The 24,797-nt window shown below is 40.6% G+C and overlaps 1 protein-coding gene across 3 annotated transcripts in view; it reads left to right on the forward strand.

Annotated features, from left to right (window-relative positions):
- The window catches only part of CA10 (carbonic anhydrase 10), a 366,676-nt gene that overhangs the window by 63,262 nt on the left and 278,617 nt on the right, over window positions 1-24,797 (forward strand). For all 3 annotated transcript variants that reach the window (XM_036454245.2, XM_036454246.2, XM_045587356.1), the window contains exon 3: window positions 10,682-10,756. In XM_036454245.2, coding sequence (XP_036310138.1) covers window positions 10,682-10,756 — 75 coding nt within the window. The remainder of the gene's footprint in view (window positions 1-10,681; window positions 10,757-24,797) is intronic.

Below are 24,797 nucleotides of genomic sequence, written 5' to 3' on the forward strand. Positions count from 1 at the left end.
TGTTTCTTGGCTCCACGTCTTCTGTTCTGTTTCCACAGATTCCTTGGTGACTATATACTTTGACTTGCAAATATCATGAGTGTTCTCAGGGGCTCCAGCACTCTCCCTTTTCAGTCAGGGCCAGCTTTTTCCTTCCTGAGTTGGCTCAGAATTTATGGGAGGGAGTATGCAGGTTAACACTGCTTCAGGCTGTGATTTTTAAAAATATAAATATTTTATTGATATCAGAGAGGGAAGGAGAGGGGGAGAGAGAAACATCAATGATGAGAAAGAATTGTTGATTGGCTGCCTCCTGCATGCCACCTACTGGGGATCCGAGCCCACAATCCAGACATGTGCCCTTGACTGGAACCAAACCCAGAACCCTTCAGTCCATAGGCTGATGCTCTATCCTAGGGGTGTCGAACTCAATCAGAGAAGGGGCCAAAATCTAAAATCCAGCCTAAATCGCGGGCCGAATGGTTTACTGAACAGTCATAAACTGTCATTGTGATGGAAACGCAGTGGAGTGCAGTGATGACAGCGCGGTGCGGGCCACATTGCAAGGCCTGGCGGGACGGATTTGGCCCGCGGGCCTTGTGTTTGACACATGTGCTCTATCCACTGAGCAATACCAGTGAGGGCATGATTTTTTTTTTTTCCCATGTAAAATTTCGCCATAGCTTTTGGTTTCTTTTTCTGGGCAATTTTCTATTTTTTTCCATACTCTCTTTCTGCCTTTTCTTGCACCCTCTATTTTTCCAATATCAATACCAGTAGCAATAAATAATAAAAGTAATGGATTATTAAGCACAAAATAGTATATATTGTACATTAGCACATTTAGTCCTTAATGACAGTCCTTTAAGAGGGTTAATCCCAATTCTCAGATAAGGACAGTGAGGTTTGTCTTATTGTTTTTTTATTTTAAATGATTATTTAAAAGTTGAAATAATTTGCCCAGGATGACACAAAATTTAGTAGTACATTTGGAATTAAACTCCAGGTTGCTATATACTTTCCATTATTTCACTCTGCCTTGAAAAAGATACTGACAATTCTACTTGTTTCTTTTTTTTCTTTTTTCTTTTTTTAATTTCTTTATTGATTAAGGTATCACATGTTTGTTCTCAACCCCCCATTCCAAACCCCCCTCCTCCCAGTCAGGCCCCTACTCCCTTATTGTCCTTGACCACTGGTTAGGTTCATATGTGTGCACATAAGTCCTATGGTTCATCTCTCCCTTTTATCCCCACCCTCCCTTTGAGGTCCAGCAGTCTGACCCATGGCTCCTTATCTCTGGGTCTGTTCTTGCTCATCAGTGCATGTTGTTCACCATTTCCCCTAGATGAGTGAATGGCCTACTGGAAATATACTTTTAAGAATCAAAAATGAGACAACCAATAATCGTTATGCTGAAAGACACATGAGTCAGTTCATAGTGAGTTTCTTTCTGGGCCACCAGTTCTTTTGAGACCCAGTTTCAATGTCAAACAGTTCCTTATGTGTACATGTCAGCAATGATATTTCAGTTCTGGAAGGTGGGCAAATGGTATTTTTTGTTTGTTTGTTTGTTTTTTTAATCATTTGACTTAGCCTTGCTGAATTCAAGCTTTCAAAAGAGGAGATTTTTACTCTCATTCATAGCTACTTGTTGAGATTGATGTTTTTGTATGAACTGAGATTAATCCCACAATTGACTAATTCATTGATTTTAGGAATTAGAAATAGTTTATCAGCTATACAGTAAAATTGATATATTATATCAATATCCTTTTAGTATTCTGAATACAGCACACACACACACACACACACACACACACATTCTCCTTATCACTATGACTTATGAGAGTCTGAGCAAACCTGGGCATGGACTTGAATTTGGGGAGTTTGAAGTTTCACTCATCTATTATATTTTAAAACGTGAACAGACTTTATTACAAAATTGATCTATAGTACTCATGCACAATACATCTATACCTGATTCCAAGATGATAAATAATAATAAAAAACATGAAATACAAAATGTGTCCTGACTTTGATGAAATGTACCTCTCATGAATTTGTGACAAGAGAATCATTTATTGGACAGAGTTACAATGCTTCTTGTTTAGTTGCCTGTTTCTCAGAAGTCAAAATGAATTTTTAATGAATTAGCATTCTGTCATTATTTACTTATCTTAAGGTTACCCCAATATTTTCTTTTTAAAAAATAATCGCATTAAAATGGCAATGCAAATTGATCTAACCTTAAATTTTTTTTTATTGATTTCAGAGAGGAAGGGAGAATAGGAGAAAGAAACATCAATGATGAAAGAGATGAAAGAGAATCATTGATCAACTGCCTCCTGCATGTCCCCTTCCCCCACTCCCACTGGGATCTAGCCTGCCACTCAGTAATATGCCCTGACAGGGAATGGAACTGTGACCTCATAGTCCATAGGTTGATGCTCAACCACTGATCCACACTGGCCAGACTTGATCTAATTTTTTTACAAAGTAACTTAAATACAGTTATGCCTTGTCCTTCTTGCACACTGATTTTGTTATGCTGCTCTACAAAAAGATTCTAAAGGAGGTGGAACAAAAGAAATTCTAGGCTACAAAAACTAAATTTCTGTATTCAAACAACCAGACGCCCAATAGGAAGGACATAATTGGGAAATTGTGGCATGTTTACTGAAAGGGCTATTATATACACATTAAAAATAAGAATGGGGAAAACAACCCAGGAAGTAATGTTTGATAAAAGAAGCAGAAAACAAAATTGTAGCTACACTCTTACAATTACATAAATTAGAGATAATCTTTTTATCTCCTTCTTTTGTGTCCTGTTGTTATTATGTAAGTTACATGATTCTTAATATCTAAGGGCTCTCACTAAACTTATTTCAGGGGAAAAGTAGAGATGCGTCTAAAGGTGAGTGTTCTTATAAAACTAGTAAATAGCATTTCTAAATGGAGCTTATGCTTTCTCCCCTTCCCAGATTTACTAAACATGTATTAAACACTGTGCCTCATGCACCGATTACATGTACTGCCTTATAGCAGACAAGACACCACATCTACCTTGAGATAGTTTTAATTTAGTTCAGGAGACAGGCTTTGGGAAAATACAGATGAGAAGTATATGAAGAAATTGTTGCAACCATGAGAAGACTAGAGAGATACAACATCAAACTGTGATGTGGGATTCTAGATGAGATCTTGAAACAGAAATAGGACATTAGGTTCAAAACAGAAAATCTGCATAAAGTTCACATCGCTGAGCTCTATTTGGAGTCTCTATTGGACTCTACACATTTTCGCATGATTCCTTTTTTTTAAAATATATTTTTATTGATTTTTTACAGAGAGGAAGAGAGAGGGATAGAGAGTCAGAAACATTGATGAGAGAGAATCATCGATCAGCTGCCCCCTGCACACTCCCCACTGGGGATGTGCCCGCAACCAAGGCACATGCCCTTGACTGGAATCAAACCTGGGAACTTTCAGTCCGCAGGCTGACACTCTATACACTGAGCCAAACCAGTCTTGGCTCACATGATTCTTGATAACCTCTTTTAAGCTCATGGTTTTAAATAGCAGTTATATGCCAAGAGTCATAAACATGTGTCTCATCTTGATCTTTTCTCAGAACTCATTTTAGATCCAACTGCCTACTTGCCACCACCCATAAAGTTCATAAGCCATTGGAAACAGACCTTCATGCTCCAAAGTTACTCTTCCCCCGTCTCCCTTGTCACCTCAGTGACATGTCTACCTGGTCACTTAGGCCAAAAAAGGTGGGAGTAATCCTTCACCCATGGTCTTAGCTTCCCTCACCAGACCCATCACTGCCTATTTACTCTTCCTCTAAAAAAAAAATATGTAAGGTCCAGCCACTTCTATTTTCACCATTATTATCCCAGTGAAAGCCACCACCATCTCTCTCCTGGACCACTACCCGCAGCATCAAGCCTCATCTGGAACCCTTCTACCCATGCATCTCCTGTGGCCACTTTTATTGTCCTTGAAAAACCACACTCCTTTCTGCCTTCCTAACATCTTTGAGCTCATGTGAAATACTATCGCTGTTGACCTTTATGAAGCCAGATCTTTTCTGTCATTTAAATCTCAGATCAAGTGTCATAATCTCAAAGGTCAACACTGTCACACCATCTACTGTGTCCTTCCAGTCACTCTATAACCTCATACGTTAAATTAATTTTCTCTGTCTAATATTCTCCTTATAGTTTAATCCATCTATGTACTTTTTCTGTCTCCAGGAGAATCTAAGTTCTTGGAAGAAATGGGAATTTTGTATTCTCGATGTACAGAAAAATGCCTGACAATCACAGGTGCTCAATAAATATTGGATGAATTAATGCAGGTCGTAAATGAGGAATAGACACTAACGTTCTGAAATTCACAAAGGCGAGGGATTACAGTGGGACTGGAGTGATCAGAAGTTTCTTGAAGAGAATGGGAATTGGTACGGCTTTGAGAATGAGTAAGACTAGTCATGAAAAAGTAGATAAAGAGGGAATTCCAGGTGGAAAGGGCTGAGTAAATAAGTGGAGAGAGTAATAGACATGGTATATTGGTGACAGCAGGGAGAACAGAAATTTTGTAAAGATCATGGGAAATGAGATCCAAGGAGTGATAAATCCACATGGCAGTATAACAATAAAAATTCTTTTATAAAAAAAGAATTGTTATACTTCTTTTTTCCCTCCCACACCAGAGTGCGCTCAGTTGTTGCTCTTGAGTGTTGTTTTTTCCCAGGTTAAGAGATCACTGTAATGTCCACATACAGATGTTTCACAGTTGTGTTTTCTTCATACCTAAGTTAATTAACTCTGTCTTGCAGCTTGTGTGTGATAGGGATAGAAAAATATATATGTATACCCTAGTAAATAGAGGAGAGTTGTACATGTTTATTAGCAGGTGAAAATATAATTACTCTATCCATGGAAACAGGTGAGATTCCCAGGAGTCATCCAGAAATGTGCTTTATGGACTTGCGGGAGGAATAAAAGGGCTTCCAGCAATAGGGCATGTCCCTAATGGTTAGTTTGAAAAGCCCAGCATGGGATTGTGGGCAATGTTTGCAGGAGACTCCTCCAACTTTTGTGGTTTAGTCCCGTGGTAGGCAAACTGCAGCTCTTTAGCCCCTTGAGTCTGGCTCTTCCATAAAATACCATGGCCTGGGCGAGTCTATTTTGAAGAAGTAGTTTGTTAGAAGAAGTTTACGTTTAAAATTTTTGGCTCTCAAAAGAAATGTCAATCGTACTGTTGATATTTGGCTCTGTTGACTCATGAGTTTGCCGACCACTGGTTTAGCCCAATGGAAATGGGGGTGAGGAGGGCCTATTAAATTTTAAGTAGACTCTAGTGACTAATTTCAGGAAGTCTGGAAAATATTTCATATTACACATACTTTCTACAATGTTTATTGATCAGATACTATTTACATGTCATTGGAAACTCATGTAGTTCCATTCTTTTATATGTCCTCTAAAGTAGCTCACATCTATGTATTTGAGTAAGAAGCAGAATTAGATGACAAAATCCCCTTGCTCTAAGACAGAAGTCAGAAAATTGTGGCTCACAGGCAAAATCCAGTCCTCTGTCTGTGTTTATGAATAAAGTTTTATTGGCATATGCCCATACTCATCCACTTATTATTTCATATGGCTACTTTTGTGCTGTATTTGCAGAGTTGAGTTGGTATACAGGTACAGTAGCCTGCAATATTAACTATCTAGCCATTTACTAGTACAGTAGAAATTTGCTGACTCCTAATACCCCATACTTTTTAAGTGGCTTCCCTTCTCTGTGCCTCAGTTTCCTCATCTGCACAGGAAGAGATTGGAGCAACCAACACTGTATCCCTTTCAAAATCTGGATATTCTGAGTTTCCTTTCAAAGCTCACAAGTTCCCAAATTGCTCCAATGAGAAGAATAAAATGGAAATGGCTTTTCTTTACTGCCCTTGCCGTGTGTATGGCCTCATCTGGCCGTGATGACAACTTTTATTGGCAGCGTAATGTCTTTGATTAGACACCTGAGTTTCCCCAGGGGCTGGCTGCATGTGAAGTGGAGAAATCCTGATCCATAAGCAAAGAGAAGCAGGGAGCCCAGCGGAAGCTAAGGCTGTTTTCCTGTTCACCTGTTAGCTTGGAGAACTCTCAAGCAGCTCCCCATTCGCTGCAAATCAGATGTAAACAAGATGACTAGTGAGGGTCTGGCCAGGAATGAAAGTGGGAATCCAGCACTTCTTTGGTGCTCTGTCTCAAATAAGCTGCTCCCAGCACGTCGCAGAACCTGAAAGGAAGTACCTGTTCTGTGTGATGTTCTGCCTTTCCACTGGTTGAAGAGGGTGAAGCCAGACTGGGCCTTGGAAAACATGCCTTTATTTTCTCCGACTCAAGGCTGCAGGGAGCATATTTTGTAATTGATAGACATTGGACCCACTCAGGCTGACTGATTTGGGGAGATGGAGTTGGGTCCTTCACAATGCATGTTGAAGGAGGCTGAGGAAAACTCTGCAGTTCTATCATCCTAACACACCTGATTCGGATGGTCTGACTGTCCAGCCGCTGCTAACACCTTACATCAGCCCACTTAATGGGAGCTGAAGAGGCGATGATTGGAGATGAACAGAGTAAAGTATTCTGCAATTTTTTGAATGGGACAGAGGTTTTTGGTAAAACTTCTGTTACTTGTCATCCTCTTAATGATCCAATGACCATTTTCTTCCTTTGAAATGATGTCTCTTAAGTGGATGCTTCACAGGCGGATAGGTCTTCCTTACAGGGGTGTGTGTGTGTGCCTGTCAGTCTGTCCGTGTGTGTAAGCACGCGCGCGCGCGCAAACGAGAGAGAGAGAGAGAGAGAGAGAGAGAGAGAGAGAGAGAGAGAGAGGGAGAGGGAGAGGGAGAGGGAGAGGAGAGGAGAGGGAGAGGGAGAGGAGAGGGAGAGGGAGAGGGAGAGGGAGAGGGAGAGGGAGAGGGAGAGGGAGAGGGAGAGGGAGAGGGAGAGGGAGAGGGAGAGGGAGAGGGAGAGGGAATATGAATATATCTAATGGGGTTCACGCAGCATTACAGTTCAGATACATAGGGAAAGATGTATCTTATCCATTTAGTTAAAACTTTATCTTCTGATTAGTGTTTAACACGTTGCACTCTATCTCATTTAGCATGTAGAAATAGTGCTATATATAGCCCTAGTAGGTCAGGGAGTATCAAGAGGGCTGCCATTGGAATATTTGGAAATGGCTGGGGCAATTTGAAATTTTTCAATTAAAGAGGATCCTAGTAGCTCCAACCCGGGATGCACAGAGAATTTCAGTACAGTTGACAGTTCCAAGCAATGATAAATTGTCCCGTATCCCCGCTGACATTCAAGTGAGTGAAAGCTATGTTCTCTATCTGAGCCTACAGTTATACTTCATTTTGCATCTGAACATAAAGCATCTCTTACACAGCTCTGATATACCAGTTCTTCAGCCATGTAAATTAAGGGAGGGTGGTATTTCATCATGTCCCAAACTTTGCCAAGAGTTGGTTCACTATTTTGGAAAATCACACACACCACTGAGAGAGTGCTGCTTGTGGGTTCTGGAACCTCCAGTACAATACAACCTCATTATTCACACCTGTTTCAACCATACATTTAGCTGCTTCATTTTATCTCCTAGTGAATCACACCCAAGTATTTGCAAATTGAAATACATATTTTATTGTATTTTATTTCTTTAGATAATAGTCAAAGCATTACTATATATATATATATATATATATATATATATATATATTTGAGATTATGTGTGTAAGTTAGCAGTCAAACTTTTCAGTCAAGAGCCATGTAGGAAATACTTTAGATTTTTTGGCCAAATGGTCTCTGTTGCAACCATTCAACTTTGTTGTAGTAGAAAAGCAGCCATAGACATTATATAAATAAATGGGCATTGTCTGTGGATCAATAAAATTTGATTTTTAGACACCAGAATTTGCATTTAGTTATGATTTTTACATGTCACAAAAATTATTATTCTTTGAATTTTTTCTCAACTATTTAAAATTGTAAAACCATTCTTAGTGCCTGGACAGATCAAAAACAATTAGTGGGACATCTTTGGCCAGCCAATGATAATTTGCCAATTTCTCTTCATGCTAAAACATTTACATATTGAGACACACATCATTGGTTATAGTTCCTTTATTTCTCCTTTATATTTTATAACTAATGCACTATGTTGATTTCTCACAATTAATATGTGTAAATACTATAAACAAAGATTTTTGTGAAATTACTTGATAGCCCTGGCTGATGTGTCTTGGTTGGGCATCATCCAGTACACCTGGGTTTGATTCCCAGGTAGGGCATATGCCTGGATTGCACGCTCAATTCCTTGGTAAGGGAGAGGGGTGTAGGCATAAGCTGATCAATGTTTCACTCTCTCTCTCCTTTCCTCTGTCTTTAAAAAAAATCAATTAAAAATCTTAACTAAAACTACTTGGTTTTAAAAAATGTAAAACAACACTTTTTGAATGCTATATTGATCTTTCCTTTGAATGATGAAATATATGCAAGAGAGTGTAGCTTCTACAACAGCTGGCTCTGAAAATCAAAGAGAAGTCTGTGTTTATGGTTTCAGTTGTTCAAATGACAGGCAAAGATCCTGATGGGATAAAATTTGGTGATTTTTTATGAAATTCAGAAGTTCCTTTTTTATAAGAAAATTCATCCCGACTAATCTCTGGTGTAAAACCATTTGGTGATGTCCACAGTTCCGTGCTTTTGAGCTTTCAGACATGTGTGTCTTTTCCAGGCCTGGGACATGCTCCATGTCCAGCAGAGCTATGCTGAAATATCAGTTCTTCCCCCTGCCCCCAGTAGGATGTACTGTCTGTGAATTTAATTATCATCAAGGTGTGTGTTACAAGGTGCTTGTTTCAAAACAGGGCCACTATGTTTGAATCATTAGGTGACACACTATCTCATAGATTTCTTAGCCTTTGAGATTCCCCTCTAGCTCCTAGGAGGACCTTCCAATGAGTTGGGAAGGAATAGAAGGGTGAATTATATGCAGTGGCAAGTTCAGTGGTAAATCAAAATCATTCTGAACTGTAGAAAAATGTCCTTTGTCCTTTGTCCACCTACTTGGTGAACTTTGCAAGTATATTATTCTTGATCTGATATCTCGGTTTGGTCATGCTTAACAGCTTTCACATCTCCTCATCTTTCCCTGATGCTACTAATACCTGAGTCTCTGTGGACTCTTCCTCTTGGATCCCTGGCTGGACAGAATTCCTCCAGCCTTTGCTTGAAGTCACTTCTCCATTTGTCTTCTGCCCCAGAACAGATGCACTGGCTTCCAACTTTCCAGCTGCCTGCAGGATCTTCCTCAAGGGCTATAGGAACATCTGGCCACCATTCATGCCATGTAGGAAGTCAGAGTACTGGAAAATTCACTCTACCTTGATGCACCTTGAAATGTGATGTCTTTCCAGAGCCTTAAATAGAATATTTGTTTCTCTTCTATTTGTTTCTAAAATCTCCTACACCAACTACCAGCTCCAGGAAATGTGGGCTTCTCTTCTAATTGTCCTGTGTCGTAAACCCACCTTCATGACAGAGCTACATGCCTCAGGGGTCTTATTGTCATAGGCAGGAAAAGCATCTCCTCTGTACAAGGGAAGACACGGGGCTAAGCAATTGCAGCTCCTATGGGAGCTAAAGCAACTCAGCAGATCCTCCCTCTACACAAAGCATTGCTTTCAGACCCATTGTTTTATATTGTTTTTCTCTGACCCTGAATGAGTAGTCTGAACAAGGAGACTGAAAACAGAACAAGATTTAAAGAATGGACATCCAAGCAGAGTTTTAATATATACTATATACTAAACAAATTATAATTATGGTCTGAAATTACATTATTTTCCTTCATTGGGACTAAGAGCTGAAACGTGAATGTGATTGAATTGGTGAACGGTTCAGCACAAGTGTTTGTGTCACCATACTTTGGGATGTACCCCCATATGAAATAGCATAGCCCCAATTCGCCCATCAACTGTCATGAGTGTCAGATTATTCTGAGGCCATGTTGGTATGAGCTCGCAGATCCCTGTGGGATGATCCATTGTATTGGGATTGCTGCTCTTCCTCCCTATGAAGTCCAAATCCCTCACATGATCATTTACCCTCTTATCTTCATTCTTCTGGGAACTGAGGAGAGCTGGCTGATTGCACCTTTCCCACTTCTAGTTTGGCGCTCTCAGAAAACTCCCTACCTCTCCATCCCTAAGAGTTCTGTGAATCTGTAGAATTTTTGCCTAGCTTGTGGATGGGATCAGCTTCCTCTCAGTTCCAGCAGAGGGTGTGTGTGTGTGCAGGGAACAGAAGAAGCAAAGAGCCAAGTCGGAGGTAGAGACAAATGACAGGGGAATTCAAATAGGCTTAAATATATAATTATAGTCTATTTCTATTAAATATAATAGAAATATCCCGAGTGCTTTTTATAGTACTCCATGACAACATATTTACAGGCTAATGATCTAATTGAATAGGAGGGGAAGGGTTGCTATTGAATTTGTTAGTAGGACTTTGGGGGAGAAAAGTATTATTTTATGTATATTCATGCTTCTTGCTTTGACAGCCAGGACATAGCACTTCTCTGCTATTATCTTAGTCTCTCTTCCTTGTTTTTCCTTTAGCTCAACAGAATTCACCAAAAATCCATGAAGGCTGGTGGGCGTACAAGGAGGTGGTCCAGGGAAGCTTTGTTCCAGGTAAAACATTTATTCTCATTTATAAGAAAAGAATTTGAATGAAATATGGTATTATTTCCAGAGTTTTGCATTTGCTACATGGCATGCGCTGTATTGCAAAAGGCAGTATACTCTGACTTATGTGTTAGATGAATACTCCATCAAGAGAAAGTGTATTGAGCGAGTGGCTATTTAACCAAGACCACATTTTTCCATCTGAGTCTACATCCCAAGGTCCTTCCACCTGCAAGTGGCTCTGTCAGGGAGAGGGTGATGGAGGACTGGGGTTGAAACTCTGCTGGAATTTGGTGAAGTGTGAGAGAGCCATTTCTTAACATCAGTGAAGCAGGGAGTCTGGAAAGGATGGCCATGGCCATGTGGCCTGCTGGGACACATGCTGTCATCAGTGTCACTCCAGGAGCATCCATGGTCAGCACTTAGCAGATTAGCCAAGCCCCAGCTAAAAATAACAGGCAAAGAAGATGCTGTCAGCATGGGGGGGCGGGGGGGGGCGGGGAGGAACTGGAGACAGGTTAGAGGCAGAAACATACTGTGACTTTAGTTTAGAAGCAAGGCGGAGGGTCCCTACCTTTCCCCTCTCCCCTTATCCTAGCAGTGGTCCCTATACTTCTGCTGTGTTAATGAAGACTTTGGTGGTGAGAGAAGTATGGGGAAGAGCAAGAAAGTTCAAGAGAAGGATGGAAGGGAGGGAAGGCAGGTGAGGTATTTCAAAGAATTTTAACTGCTTATATAGGAGAGGGTAAAACACAGAGCTTTCAAGAGGAGCCAATGTGAGGTCCTCACTCAGGCACTGAGAACAGATGACTTCTAGTGTCAGTGGGGGTCTTTGTAATTGGTGGCAAGTGGAAAGAGCAGTGCTCCAGGTCACCTGGCTCATCCACATGGTCAGTGTGGTGTCATCTTCTCCCGTAGAGTTCACTACATTAGCTGTGTGCCACGCTGGCACAGCCCAGGGTGAACCTGAGTAGGGGAGGCTGAAAGGCTTAGAAAAGACAGACAAGAATGAAAGCTGGGTTTCGGTGGGACGCTGCTTCCTCATGGAGAGAAAGTGCTGCACCCCACAAGCCATGTCTTTATTTTATGGCAGATGCCACGAGGCAAAGTAAGGGTGTGGTCAAGATGTTTACAACATTCTCATGGGTTTCAAATCTACTCAATCACATGCACCTGAACTCCATCAAGCCCACATCACCCAGGCACGTGGGGCCAAGTGTTCGGACCATAGGTTCAAGCTGACAACTACAGCTGTTGGCTCTAACTGTGCGGGGAGTGACTTCCACGTGGCCACGAGAGGACTGTGCCCTCTCATTAATCTGAGGGTTGAACCTGTTCAAACACTGTAGCAGCGCCCCACATAGCTGTGCAGAGCTAAGCAAGTTACCAAGCTTCTCTTAGTGTCCCTTTTCTTACTTGTGTTGTGTGAGAGTAGTGCGTGGTCTTGGAGCTTTCCAACAGGAGGAAAGCAGGCATGGTGAGGGAGAGTGGGGGACTCAGGAAAACGCCAACTGACTGCCAAACAGCCTCATCAACTGACATTATTAACTTCATAAATTCATTATGGTACGTTTATTCCTTGGCTCAGTGGGATAAGAACTGGACTTGATTAATTCACCCGGAAATGATCAGGTTTCTAATAATCTTAGAACTACTTAATTAACACAAGTTATGTTCACATGGCACGTATAGATACATGATATTTTATACTACAACTGGGAATGTCCCTGTCCAACGGATGGAATTTTATTTGTTTGTTTGTTTCCTGGGGAATGTGCTGTTTATATTCAAGATAATCCTGGAAATTACATTTTTAAATCCTCACCAGAGAATAGCCTTCTATTGATTTTAGAGAGAGAGGAGGGGAGAAAAAGAGAGAGAAACATCAATGTGAGAATGAAATATCCATCAGTTGCCTCCCATATGTTCCCCGACAGGGGATCGAACCCTCAACCTGTTACATGCCCTGACTGGGAATCGAACCCACTGCCCTTTGGTATATGGGACAACACTCTAACCAACTGAGCCACCTGGCCAGGGCAAGATATCCTGGAAATTACATGTATAATTACCTTCTTGTTTTGGTATTATGAAATTAGAGCAGCTAACAGCATTCCTCCAGGTTATAGTAAGTCTTGCTCAACTATACTAGGCATATTATAATGTTATCTATAGTGACTAAAATGCTCATGGACAACTCTGGCTAAGCACTGCAGGCTTCTGTTTTTCTGCCCCACCTTTTTTTTTTTTTGATGATTTTCCCCTCTGTTGACATACTCTTTACATGTGTTTAAGGCCATATTTTGAGTTTATTTAAAATTATTTTTAATTACAGGAAATAAATTATATTTTCCCCTTTATGTGTTGATTTAAGACTCAAACTTTTCCTCATTTCCAGTTTTAAATGAGATAATACATACAAAGCCCCCTGTCTGGGGTGCAGCAGGTATAGAGGTCTGAGCATGGACTCTGGGATCATACATGGAGCTGAGTACAGGTTCCAGGGCTTCCTGCTGGTATAACTGTCAGCATGTTGCCTACCCACTCTCAGCCCCGAAGTCTTCATCTGTTGAAATGGAGATAAGGACTAAATCAGCTTCATGAGATTTTGTGAGAATTAAATTACACAATGCAGGGAAATTGCTAATGGTGATATTGGTACATGTCTGTTTCTTTGTATAACTATCATTATTTTACCACCATAGCTGGATATTTGATTCTCATATGCTTCAGCAAAGGCGGGGGGCTGAACTTTGGAAAATATAATATTGCAAATGAGTGTCTATCCTGATGCCCAAAACATGAAAGGTGCTTAGTAAAATGCTCCTTAAATTCCGCTACACAGTGGCCAAGTGAGAATTGATTTTATCATCCTCTGTATTTATCACTCCTGATGACCTTTGACTTTGTGATAAAGAAGACTGCTATCTGATTATTTCACTTTCTAAATTTTGGGAACTTTAACTCTGTTAAAAAAAATAATATATATATACATATATATATATATATATATATACATATATATATATATATATATATATATATATATATATATATATATATATAGGAGTCATGAGAATATTTGAATTAAGTAATTGTACCTGAGGCTCTGAGATCAGACGGACTCCAGATGACCTATTTTATCTGAGCTTATGCTTTAGGGCAAACAATGGACCCTTTATCTCTAATTATTATTGCTGAATATAAGGCTGAGAGGATTCTTTACTTTGCCACTGGGATTTTTTTTTCCAGGTTATGGATGTGTGAAAAAGAAGAGAACTTCACATGGCTAGACTACTTGGTCAATTTTATGGTCCCCTAAGTTCTTTACAAGAATGGCCAGAAGTAATTAGCAGTTGGAATAGCAGTTGCGAATCTGTGACTTCAACAAAGGTTGTGGTGGATAGAAATATGCAATTTCTGTAACAGTAGCAAGCACAAGGTTGATTTAGCACAAGAATAGCCAACTTGGGCCAAAACCGGTTTGGCTCAGCGGTAGAGCGTTGGTCTGGGAACTGAAGGGTCCCGTGTTCGATTCCGGTCAAGGGCCTGTACATTGGTTGTGGGCACATCCCTGGTAGGGGATGTGCAGGAGGCAGCTGGTCGATGTTTCTCTCTCATCGACATTTCTAGCTATCTCTCTCCCTTCCTCTCTGTAAAAAATAAAAAAAAAATAAAAATAAAAAAAAAGAATAGCCAACTTGGGTTAAATTGGGTTAATTCAGTAGCATTTACAGAGTAGTCACCTGATATTGAGCACCACGTAAGGGACTGTTGATGAAGAGGTAACCAGTATATCATTCTTATTCAAGGGTTAACCTACAGTCTAAGGAGATATGCCATAAACCCATGACTCAGTATAACAAGGGATCTAATAGGATTGGTAAAACATGTAAAGAAGGCCATAAAGTATTGGGATTCTGCCTGCCTGGTGTTTAACAGACATTTACCCGCTTAAATCCGTACTTTCATCCAATCCCATCCATAACCACAGTCTGCCTTGCAGGCAGAGCCCCAATTTTGTTTGAATGTGCCCAGGGAAGGAACCCCTCCCCTGCCCCAGGAGATTATCCTTGGCTAATATCTATAACAATCATGGTAATTTCAGTCTCATAATGACTAATTTTATGTCAATTTGGCTAGTCCACAGTACCCAGGCATTTGCTCAAACATTATTCTAGTTGTTTCTGTAAAGATAGGTTTTAGATGAGATTAACATTTATAGCAGTAGACTTTGAGTAATGCAGATTACCCTCCTTAATGTTGGTGGGCCTCATCCAATCAGTTGAAGGCCTTAAGAGAAAAGGACTGAGGTCTCCCAAGGAAGAGGGAATTGTGCTTCCAGAATCCTTGGGCTTTGGGGCTGCAACATAAATACTTCCCTGGGTCTCCAGCCTGCCAACCTGCTTGCAAATTTCAGTTTTTCAATTTCCACAATTATATGAACCAATTCCTTAAAATAAATCTCTCTCTCTGCACGCATGCACACACACACACACACACACACACACACACACACACACACACACACAACTCTATACGTTCTTTTTATCTGGAAAGCCTGACTAATATCCTAATATAGACATTAACATATAATAAACAGTGCTACCCATGGTTTGTGAGGGAAAGCCTGATGATCAAACTTGAAGATAAAGCCACACTGGTGATGGCAGAACAGAAAGTTGGAAAGAACCCCCATCTTTTATGGCCCATTGAGCGTTGAATTAACCACGGCATCACCACGGCATTGATTTTCTTAAGTGAGAAAACAAACCTCTTATTGTTGGAGCCACTTTGAATCAGGCTTCCTGTCACTTGCATTCTTCCAGGTTCAGGTTTCTCAGGACACCGTGGGAGGAAGGAAGTTGGAACTGGGTCTTGACTGTGTTTAGGATTATTCCAAGTGGAGAAGGAGTAGAGGGTAGGGAATGTCAGAGTAAACAGCACTGGCAAAGAAGATTGAAAATGCACTTGAGGGATGGTGGGTACTTCTGAGTATCCAAAGGGCAGGGTACACAGTGGAGCCTGACGTGTGAGGCGGCCAGCAAGGTCCTTAGAGCCAAGACAATGTGTTCTAATTTCAAGAGCTAAGATGCAATCCCTTTAAAAATAGAGGTATTGATCCAACCGGCATGGTGCAGTGGTTGACATATGAACCAGGAAGTGATGGTTTGATTCTGGTCAGGGCACATGCCCAGGTTTTGGGCCTGATCCCCAATGTGGGACATCATGAGGTGTATTTTTTTCTTTTCCTGTTTTTTTTTGTTGTTGTTTTTGTTTTGTTTTGTTTTGTTTTTTATCATCCAGGCAACAGATGGTAAACACCTATACTAAGACTGTGAAACAAACAAAAAAATCCCCCACACAAAACGGGTCAATTGTGGGATTTGTTTAATAGCATTTAAAGTATAGATTTCTCACACATGTACATAACACATTTACACATTTATAACTTAGCATAAATATATACATATACTTAACACATTTCAGAAAAATGTGTGCCAAATACTGTCTATTCACATTTCATTTATCCAAAACAGTAGGGAGATTGGGCATTCCCTTTAGTAGAGGCACCATGCTAGGAGCTAGGATTTCAAAAAGAGATGGCCACACTTTAAGTGTCTACATAGAGATCCCAAGAACAATGGGAGGACAATAAACAGTTATAAGCAACTCTTCCTCGGAGATATGACAAACACCATGGGATCGTGGTTTTTTTCTGAATGATGAACAGAGGAATTCATAGCTTCATTTCTGACCAAAATGGCAGAAGGGCGCTTTGACTCAGTGGCGCCATCCTCTAGTGTGTTCTTTAAAATCGCATGGGAATGTTTCGCCCCAGCTCATTCAACATGCAATTTCCAACCCTTCCTTAGTGGGTAGTTTTAAAAGCTTAAGATTGTTAGAAGATGAAGATAATTACACCTGTTGGCAGCCACCTGTGGTTTAGCAATGATGCCTAATTACCTGTGTTGTTCAAAATGGCCAATTTTCTTTGCTTAAGAAAGGCTTATATTAGACACTGGTGAGACAAACAAGAGCTCACTTTTCTCCCAGCAGTTTTCCCAGTAGGGGATGCTTGCTGTCTAGGATGGCTGGCCTAGGGTCATGCATGACTCTCATTCCTCATGGTAAATGGTGCCTACTAGTTAGAAAACTAAATATTACTTTTCTATTGCTGTGTAACAAATAGCCACAGATTTAATAGCTGAAATGGACACACATTGATTTTCCACAGTTTCCTGGGTCAGGAAGTCCAAGTGTGGCTTCGCTGGGTCCTCTGCTCAGGGGCCCACCGTACTGTCAAATGTGCCAGTACAGCTGTCTTCTCATCCGGGGCCAAGCTTTTGCAGGTCCTTAACAGAATTCTGTTCTTTGGGGGTTATAGGAAAGTGGCCGTAGGCCCTACAAGCTATCTATTCTCCACGGGTAGTTCACAACATGGCTGATGGTTTCTTCAAGGCCAACAGCAAAGTGTGCTGCCTCAAATCTTTCCCTTCCTTTCTGGGAAGGCCTTGCCTCTCTTTTTAAAGTTAGCCCTACCCAGAGTAATCTCCGTTTTGATCAACTCAGTGTCACCTTTGGGGACCTCACTTACATCTGCAAAATGTGACCAACTCACAGGGTTGAAATCTCAGCATTTCCTAAATCCCACTCCCTCTCATATGGAGTTTTTTCATGGGGTGTGTGTACACCATTGTGGCCTTCCAATATGAGTGGACATTGTTCTAGCCTAACATCTTCAAATTGAGAAGTAGGTAATAATGTTCTTTGGGTAGGATATTGCTTGTGCTGCCTTTACCTGTAAAATATCCTCAAGAGAAAACCGGAGCTGGCTTCCCCCACCCCACCTTATGGTGGTGACCCCCAACCATAAAATTATTTTCGTTGCTACTTCATAACTATAATTTTGCTACTGTTATGAATCGCAATGTAAATATCTGTGTTTTCTGATGGCCTTAGGCTCTACAGCAGCAGTTCTCAACCTGTGGGTCTTGCAGGGGTCCTCAAACTTTTTAAAGTGGGGGCCAGATCACGGTCCCTCAGAGAGCTGGAGGGCCGGACTATATGAACTACTAATTCCTACTGTAACACCTCGGCTGCGCTCACTGCCCAAAAAACCTGGCGGGCCGGATCAGACTCCTCTGCGGGCCACATGTGGCCCGCGGGCCGTAGTTTGAAGACGCCTGTGAGGAACTGTATTTAAGAGTTGCAGCATTAGAAAGATTGAGAACCGCTGTGTTAGAGAGTGGTGCTGTAGTCTATTGTTGAAATGCAGAAACCATTCAGTCAGGTGGGCAGGACAAGATATGTAGAGACTCCTGTGGACAGCAGTGTTCAGGGGCCCATCCACATGTCACCCCAAATTGCTCTTCCAACTTTTCCCCTGCCCTCCTCTCCCTGGCTCTTTTACCCTCTGGCCTTAGAACCTAGCTTCTCATATGTTTCTGCACTAGCTTCTCATATGTCTCACCCACGTCGTTGTGTTTAGTGACCTTGCCTTTTGGCCTCTGGCTCAGGCTCGGGGTTTGTTTCCTATCCTCTTCCTGACCTCCTACTCCATCTTCAATCCACAAGTTCTGTTGACTGTGGTATCAAGTGAAGCACAGGACATAGGCTCTCCCCGCTCAGGTATTCACTACATGGCCACACCAACCCCCACTCACTCTTCCTCTAAAGGGAAGAGAATCCCATAGCCCCCAAGCTGACCTATCCTCCAGCATCCTTCAATACACCCCAGTTGAGAGCTATGAAAAATCATTACATTGGTTTCCTGTTGTTGCTGTACAGATGAACACAAATATATATATGTAATTCTAGAGCCAGAAATTCTAACATTAAGCCCCTCTTAATAACCCACTTTATGACATAAATTCCTCTGCTTCAAAAATATATATAAGCCTTGTTTTGTTATAGCATTTAATTTTAATTTCTCTTAGAGAGAAAACTTGCATTTTACAGAGTCCTGTGGCATATTGTTTGATCAAGGGAATACCCTCTGCTGTGGGAGCCAGTCAGTTCTTACTGTATAAGTTCCTGTTTTATATTGAATTTCCTTGAGCAGGGAGTCGGTGGGTAAGCACCCCTGTCTCCAACCCTGAACTTTGCTTTTGTCATTACCAATCTTCTTCCTCCTTTGGGCCATGGAACCAGCAAGGAATATCAGCAAGTACAAGCTGGCTTGGCTGTTCCATGAAATCGTAGGCAAGTTACTTAGTATCTCAGTGTCTTGATTTCCCCACTTACAAAATCAGGATGCTGAGTGGCATGATTTTTCAAAGACCCATTCTGGCTCTAATATTCTCTCTGAGAGTTTGCTAATGCAATGCATGATTGGTTTGGGAGATATATTTAGCAGCATTAAGAAATAGAATATTGATTTTATTCACAGGATAATCATGTTATGTTCTCAATATCAGTGTTTGGAAATGGAGTCGATGATGTAAGTGTGTCTCTCCAGATTTCTGATCTCTCATCTCTAAGAGAAAGCAAATAAAATTTAATGGAGACATTCACCTCAATATAAGAGGGTGAGGTTACACTGACTCATCACCCTCAATTATAGTAGAAAATATCTTAGCTGTAGTGTTTCCCAGAAATTGGGATGTGTGGTAATGAAAATATACTCAGAGCCAAACACCCTGCTAGACATTGGGGATCCAAATGGGAATAACCTAATGCTCCTGATCTTAAGGAGAGCCTTGACAAGCTTGGAGACAGGCCAGTCAGGGTTACCATTTACCTGGTCAGGGATGTGAGATAGGAGTGGGGAGATAGGAGAAAGCAACTAACTCTGCCTTTGGAATCAGAAAAGGCTTCGGGGATGAAAACTTCTCTTGAGATAGGTCTCTTTTGTTGTTGTTATTGTTAATCCTCACACAGGGCATTTTTTCCCCATTGATTTTTAGAGTGAGTATACAAGAAAGAGAGAGAAAGAGGGAGAGAGAGAGAGGAGAAAGAGAGAGAGAGAGAGAGAGAGAGAGAGAGAGAGAGAGAGAGAGAGAGAGCGCGCGCGCTCCATGTGAAAAAAACACATTGATGGGCTGCCTCCCAATTGGGACCAAGGATCAAACCTGCAACCCAGGTACATGCCCTTGACTGAGAATCAAATGAGTGACCCTTCGGTGCACAGGCTAATGCTTTAACCATTTAGTAACATTGGCCAGGGCAAGATAGGTCTTAAAAGATAGTATTATGTTAGGATGGTGAACAAGATGGAAACGGACATACCTGGCAGATTAAACGTAATGGAATCTGACCTTCTGCTAACTAACATATTGTAAGCTTTTTGTAAGCAGTAGGCACTCCTATTTGTCATCTCATCTATGACAGTGCCTACTCTAGAGCTGTGTGGTAGAGAGTACACTGGGCTCAGAAGATCATGCTTTTGTGTCCCACCCAGTCATGCACCGACTGTATGTTGCTGGCAAATCACCTACCTTCTCAGAGCCTCGGTTGACTCATTTGTAAAATAAGGATAGTAAAACCTATATCTGAAACATTTTTGTAAAAATAAAATTGTGTACTAGACCCAGATGTGTCTTATGGACTCTTGAGAGTACACAAAGGTATTGCTATTTTTTTTTTAGCATAATTTTGCATTCGGCTACTTAAGGTTACCAGGAAGAGACTTGCTTCATTATACCACTACTCCAAGGTCCTGCAACTTCCTTCTAATCCAAGGAGACCCTGGAGACCTTTAAATGGTTAACAATAGCACATTGTACACAAAAATGAAACTTGAGCACAAATACACATGAAGCCTCCTATTGGCTCTACTCCAAAGAAGGCTTGTTTGTTGTCAGGCTGCAGCCATCCAATGGGGACACTCCTGTTGGGTGGGCTTTTGCACCAAACCTTCTCAGAGGTACATGGCTCTCCTAGTACCACACGGTCCAGTCAACACAAGTGTCTCTAGCCAGTCCACATCTTGGGAAACACTTTTAGACCTTGCCAGTCAGAGGTGTACCAATGGAGGCTCATTGGCAGGCGTCTCCTCTGAATGCAGGCAGAAGGGACACATCAGTTGTAGAGAATTTAATAACAATACAGAAACACACCAAACGTTTGATCTGCTTTTTATTACCCCCCATGTGCTAGAAATTCTAAGAATGCCAGTGATAAAATAACCACTCTGTGAAAAAAAAAATTGTATTGGTCTGAGCTCTAAACAATGCCTGTGGTTGCTGTTGTGTTTTAATAATAAATGTGTAATCTTTAAATGAGTGCGTTTTTGTTATTTATTCTTTAATAAGTGCTGTGTCTACAAAGAAGTTAATTAGAGGGATTCTCCGTTATTCTGTTAGCTTCTAGCACACAGGGACTCATCTGCTTGCATTGGTTCCCAGAGGGCAAGGCTAAGGGTCCAGAACTGGTGGAGTTCACTCTGGGGCAGACCCTGTCACCTTCCCCACAGTACCATGTATTCCTTCCTGAATTTAAACAGTTGGTTCCAAATAAATGACTCCAGCACTGTGATTGTACACACAGAGACCCCAAAAAGTGGATTACTTCAATTATGTCATGCTGGGGGACTATTTGGAGTTTTCATTCATACTTAAAATTTAAAACACTGAAGCAGAAAGTGAACTGCAAGGCATAATATTTTTTGTTTCATAATGGCAATTTTCAACTCATCAATGAAATATTTGATTGAATCTGAAAAAATGTATCCTTGAAATTTAAAAGTTGTCTTAAAACTAAAGAAAAATAGTTGTTATTGAATGTTGTGTGGGATTATTATTGAAAATAATTGGGTTTTTGTTTTTTTTTTGAGAGAGGGGGCATTAAAAGAAATAATCTGCTCCTGAGTAAAATACTTGAGGTATGCCACTATATACAGCCTTAGGTTTAGTAACTTTACAATCACAGAAAGGCCACCCAAGGGGTGGGGAACCCAAACGCAGAGTTCAAGGCTGCCTTCTGGCAGAGGAACACCTGGTTTCTCTGAGTGATGGTGACTGAGGTAACATCCCTGGCATTGGCCTCATTATCTCCTGGCTTCCTAGCTAGCTTAACTCCATTCTCCCCGCCTCCTGGCACAGCCTCGCATTTGAAAGACATGCCTCAGTTACCTTCTCAGGCTGCAGAGACATCTTTGAAAAGCAGCTCAGTGAGCTGTTGGGAGGTACCTTATAAGGGTAAACACTGCTCATTGAGTTGTGTGATAACGGGGTTTTTGCAAAATTGGCAGCAGGATGCTTCACACTCAGGTTATATATTCCTTGTCAGGTGGAAGATAAAGGCAGCAAGACTATAACCCCCAACTAGGGATCCTACTTCTTATACCTACAAGAGGATGACAGGGAGGTGCCTGCGGACTTTGTTCCAGATTGTTAGCTTCTATAGCATTCACAAAAAGACAGACTGTATAGCTGGCAAAAGCATTATGCAGCAAGTATCCAGCATGGGATGCTTTTAACTTTGCAGATTTGGCAATAGGAGGGAGCCAATCCCCCTCCTCCCATTTCAGACTAGTTTTCAGAGTCCCAGTGTGTTAATAAGGACTAGAAGGGGGGCTTCCTTTCCTCCTTTTTCCCCACCCCCAACCCATTCCATGCCTCCTTATAACTGGCCCCCACAACAGATGTGGTGATTTTTGCATTCCAACTCCAAATTGCCCTTCAACCTGCCCTCTCCTTTTCAGCCCAGGCTCCAATTGTCAATGGTTCTCCTTTTTTAAAAAATTTAATTGATTTTAGAGAGAGGAAGGGAGAGGGAAAGAAAGACAGAAAAACATCAATATGAGAGCTAGCTTCCTATTGGAGATCAAGCCCACAAAATGGGCACATGCCCCAACCCAAGAATCAAACCATGACCTCCTGGTTCATAGGTAGATGCTCAACCACTGAGTCATGCTGGCCTGGCACTCCTGGAGATTTGACGTTTTTTTTCTCTCCAGAATGATTGTTCTAACACTGTAGTGGTTGCCCAGAATTATGCCTCCTTTTAGAGTGTTTTATATTTAAATCATGTCTTTCTTGCATTTCTTTTTTCCTGGGAAAATGCTACTCAGGTTGATCAGGAAAACTTACGCTTTTATCTTATCAGTATGAAAATATGTAAGTAATATATCACAATATTATTATACATTATATATGTCATTTTATAGTATATCAGTATCACAGTAGTATATTTATACTGCCCGAATTTTAATTATGCAGTTTGTGTTATGGCAGCTACTTTTTCTTGAAGTTTGGGTTTGGATAACTCAATGATTGTGGTGCCATCATCTGGATTAGTGAACTGTGATAAGTGTGGGTTTGGAGTGGGGAGAGTCCAATATTCTGTCTTTGCCATGTTGACTTTGACGTGCATGTGAAACATTCAAGAGGAGGCAAGATGGTGGCAAGAGAGTTCTAATGGGATATGCATATTGGCCTCCTGCCCAAACACAAATGGCATTTAAAACCAGATCACTTATTGGGGTGATCACTTCATAAGTTGCAGAAATATCTAATTACTAAGTTGTACACCTAAACCTACTGTAATATTATATGTCAACTGTAATTGAAAATTTTTTAAATTATTTTTTAAATTTAAATATTATCCAGGTTGATTTAATTTTACTCCATTACCAACATTTAAGATTCCTACTTTGTTTATTATCAATATCCTACATTGTCTTCCATTCAAAAAATATTGAAAATGTTAACCTTTCACTTAATTTTAGCATAGGTCTAATAAGCATCATGTATATCAAAAGGATGACTCCCAAATAATAGTCACCACTTTGAACACCATTGGCATTTTCTGTGTTTATTTTTAACTCTGAGGACAATCTTGTTAGGAAGGCATCATTAACACCTTGTTCTAGATCTAGAATCTGGGGCTCCGGGAAACTGACATACCATCCCACCAGAAAGGAATGAAGCTACTATAACTTAAACATGGAACTTCAAATGCTATTTCTGCCCTTTATATATCTCTATTAAAAATTCTTAAATAGACTTTCCTCTTAACAAACAAACAAACCAGTGAGTGAATGAGATTGCTTAAAGAGAAAATATAGTTCACAAATAGATTAGAAACCAAGAAAAGCTAACATTTTAGGAGATGAGCAGAGCAGGAGGAAGTTTACCTACTATCTAATATGACAAATCATGTTAACATAGGACTATGTAAGCATTTGTTTGATTTAACAAACATACCACACTTAATCTCTTGCCAGGCATGATTCCAAGCATTTGGCAAATGTTAATTCATTTACTCCTCACAATCATCCCATGAAGTGGTTATGATGATTAGCTCCAATTAAAAATAAGAAATGGAGGCATATGAAAGTGTAGTGTTTTACACAATGTCACATAGTAAATGGCAGAGTCAGGACTCTAACCCAGATAGTCTGCCTCTAGTATTCTGCCTCAGTACTTCTTAGCATCCTGTGATCTCACCTCGGATTAGGGAGACCCATTCTTAATTTGGCCAGAAGTGAAAGTTTCTTCATCTAATCTCTATTATGAGATCTGCACTCAACATCTATAGAATGTAGAGAAGAATTTAAAAGCAAACCGAAGAGCAAATTATGATGATGGAAGAGGATCTGAGACTCCAAGTACCTCTAACACAGAGAACATCATTAGTGCAAAACACAAATGAGGACTGATATGTAGACCAGTATTGATAACCTAATATTGACTTGCACTTAGAGCTCCATGGTTATAATTGAGCAATGAAAGCCACACTTTCTCTCCAACAGAGATGTAGTTTTTCTAAGCTGTTGATTTAGAAGGTCACTCAAGAATAACTCAAAAAAGGGAGGTAGGGTGTTCATCTTAATGCTATAAGGATTCTTTGTTATTTCCTAACCATAGGATCTCTGATAGGTGACCATCCACACTCTGCTCACACATGTTCTGTGTTTAGTCAGTGCCACCTCTGGGGGGACCTGTTCTAATAAAGAAAAGCCTGATTACTTAGAACCTTTTCTGTACCGTTCAGACAAATATCTCTTTCTATTTATATATCTATTTCTATTTATGTATTTCTATTTATATATTTCTATTTCTATATCTTTCTATTTCTATATCTTTCTATTTAAATATCT

Source organism: Pipistrellus kuhlii, unplaced genomic scaffold (genome assembly GCF_014108245.1).
Source record: "Pipistrellus kuhlii isolate mPipKuh1 unplaced genomic scaffold, mPipKuh1.p scaffold_m20_p_28, whole genome shotgun sequence".
In the NCBI taxonomy this organism is placed as follows: Eukaryota; Metazoa; Chordata; class Mammalia; order Chiroptera; family Vespertilionidae; genus Pipistrellus; species Pipistrellus kuhlii.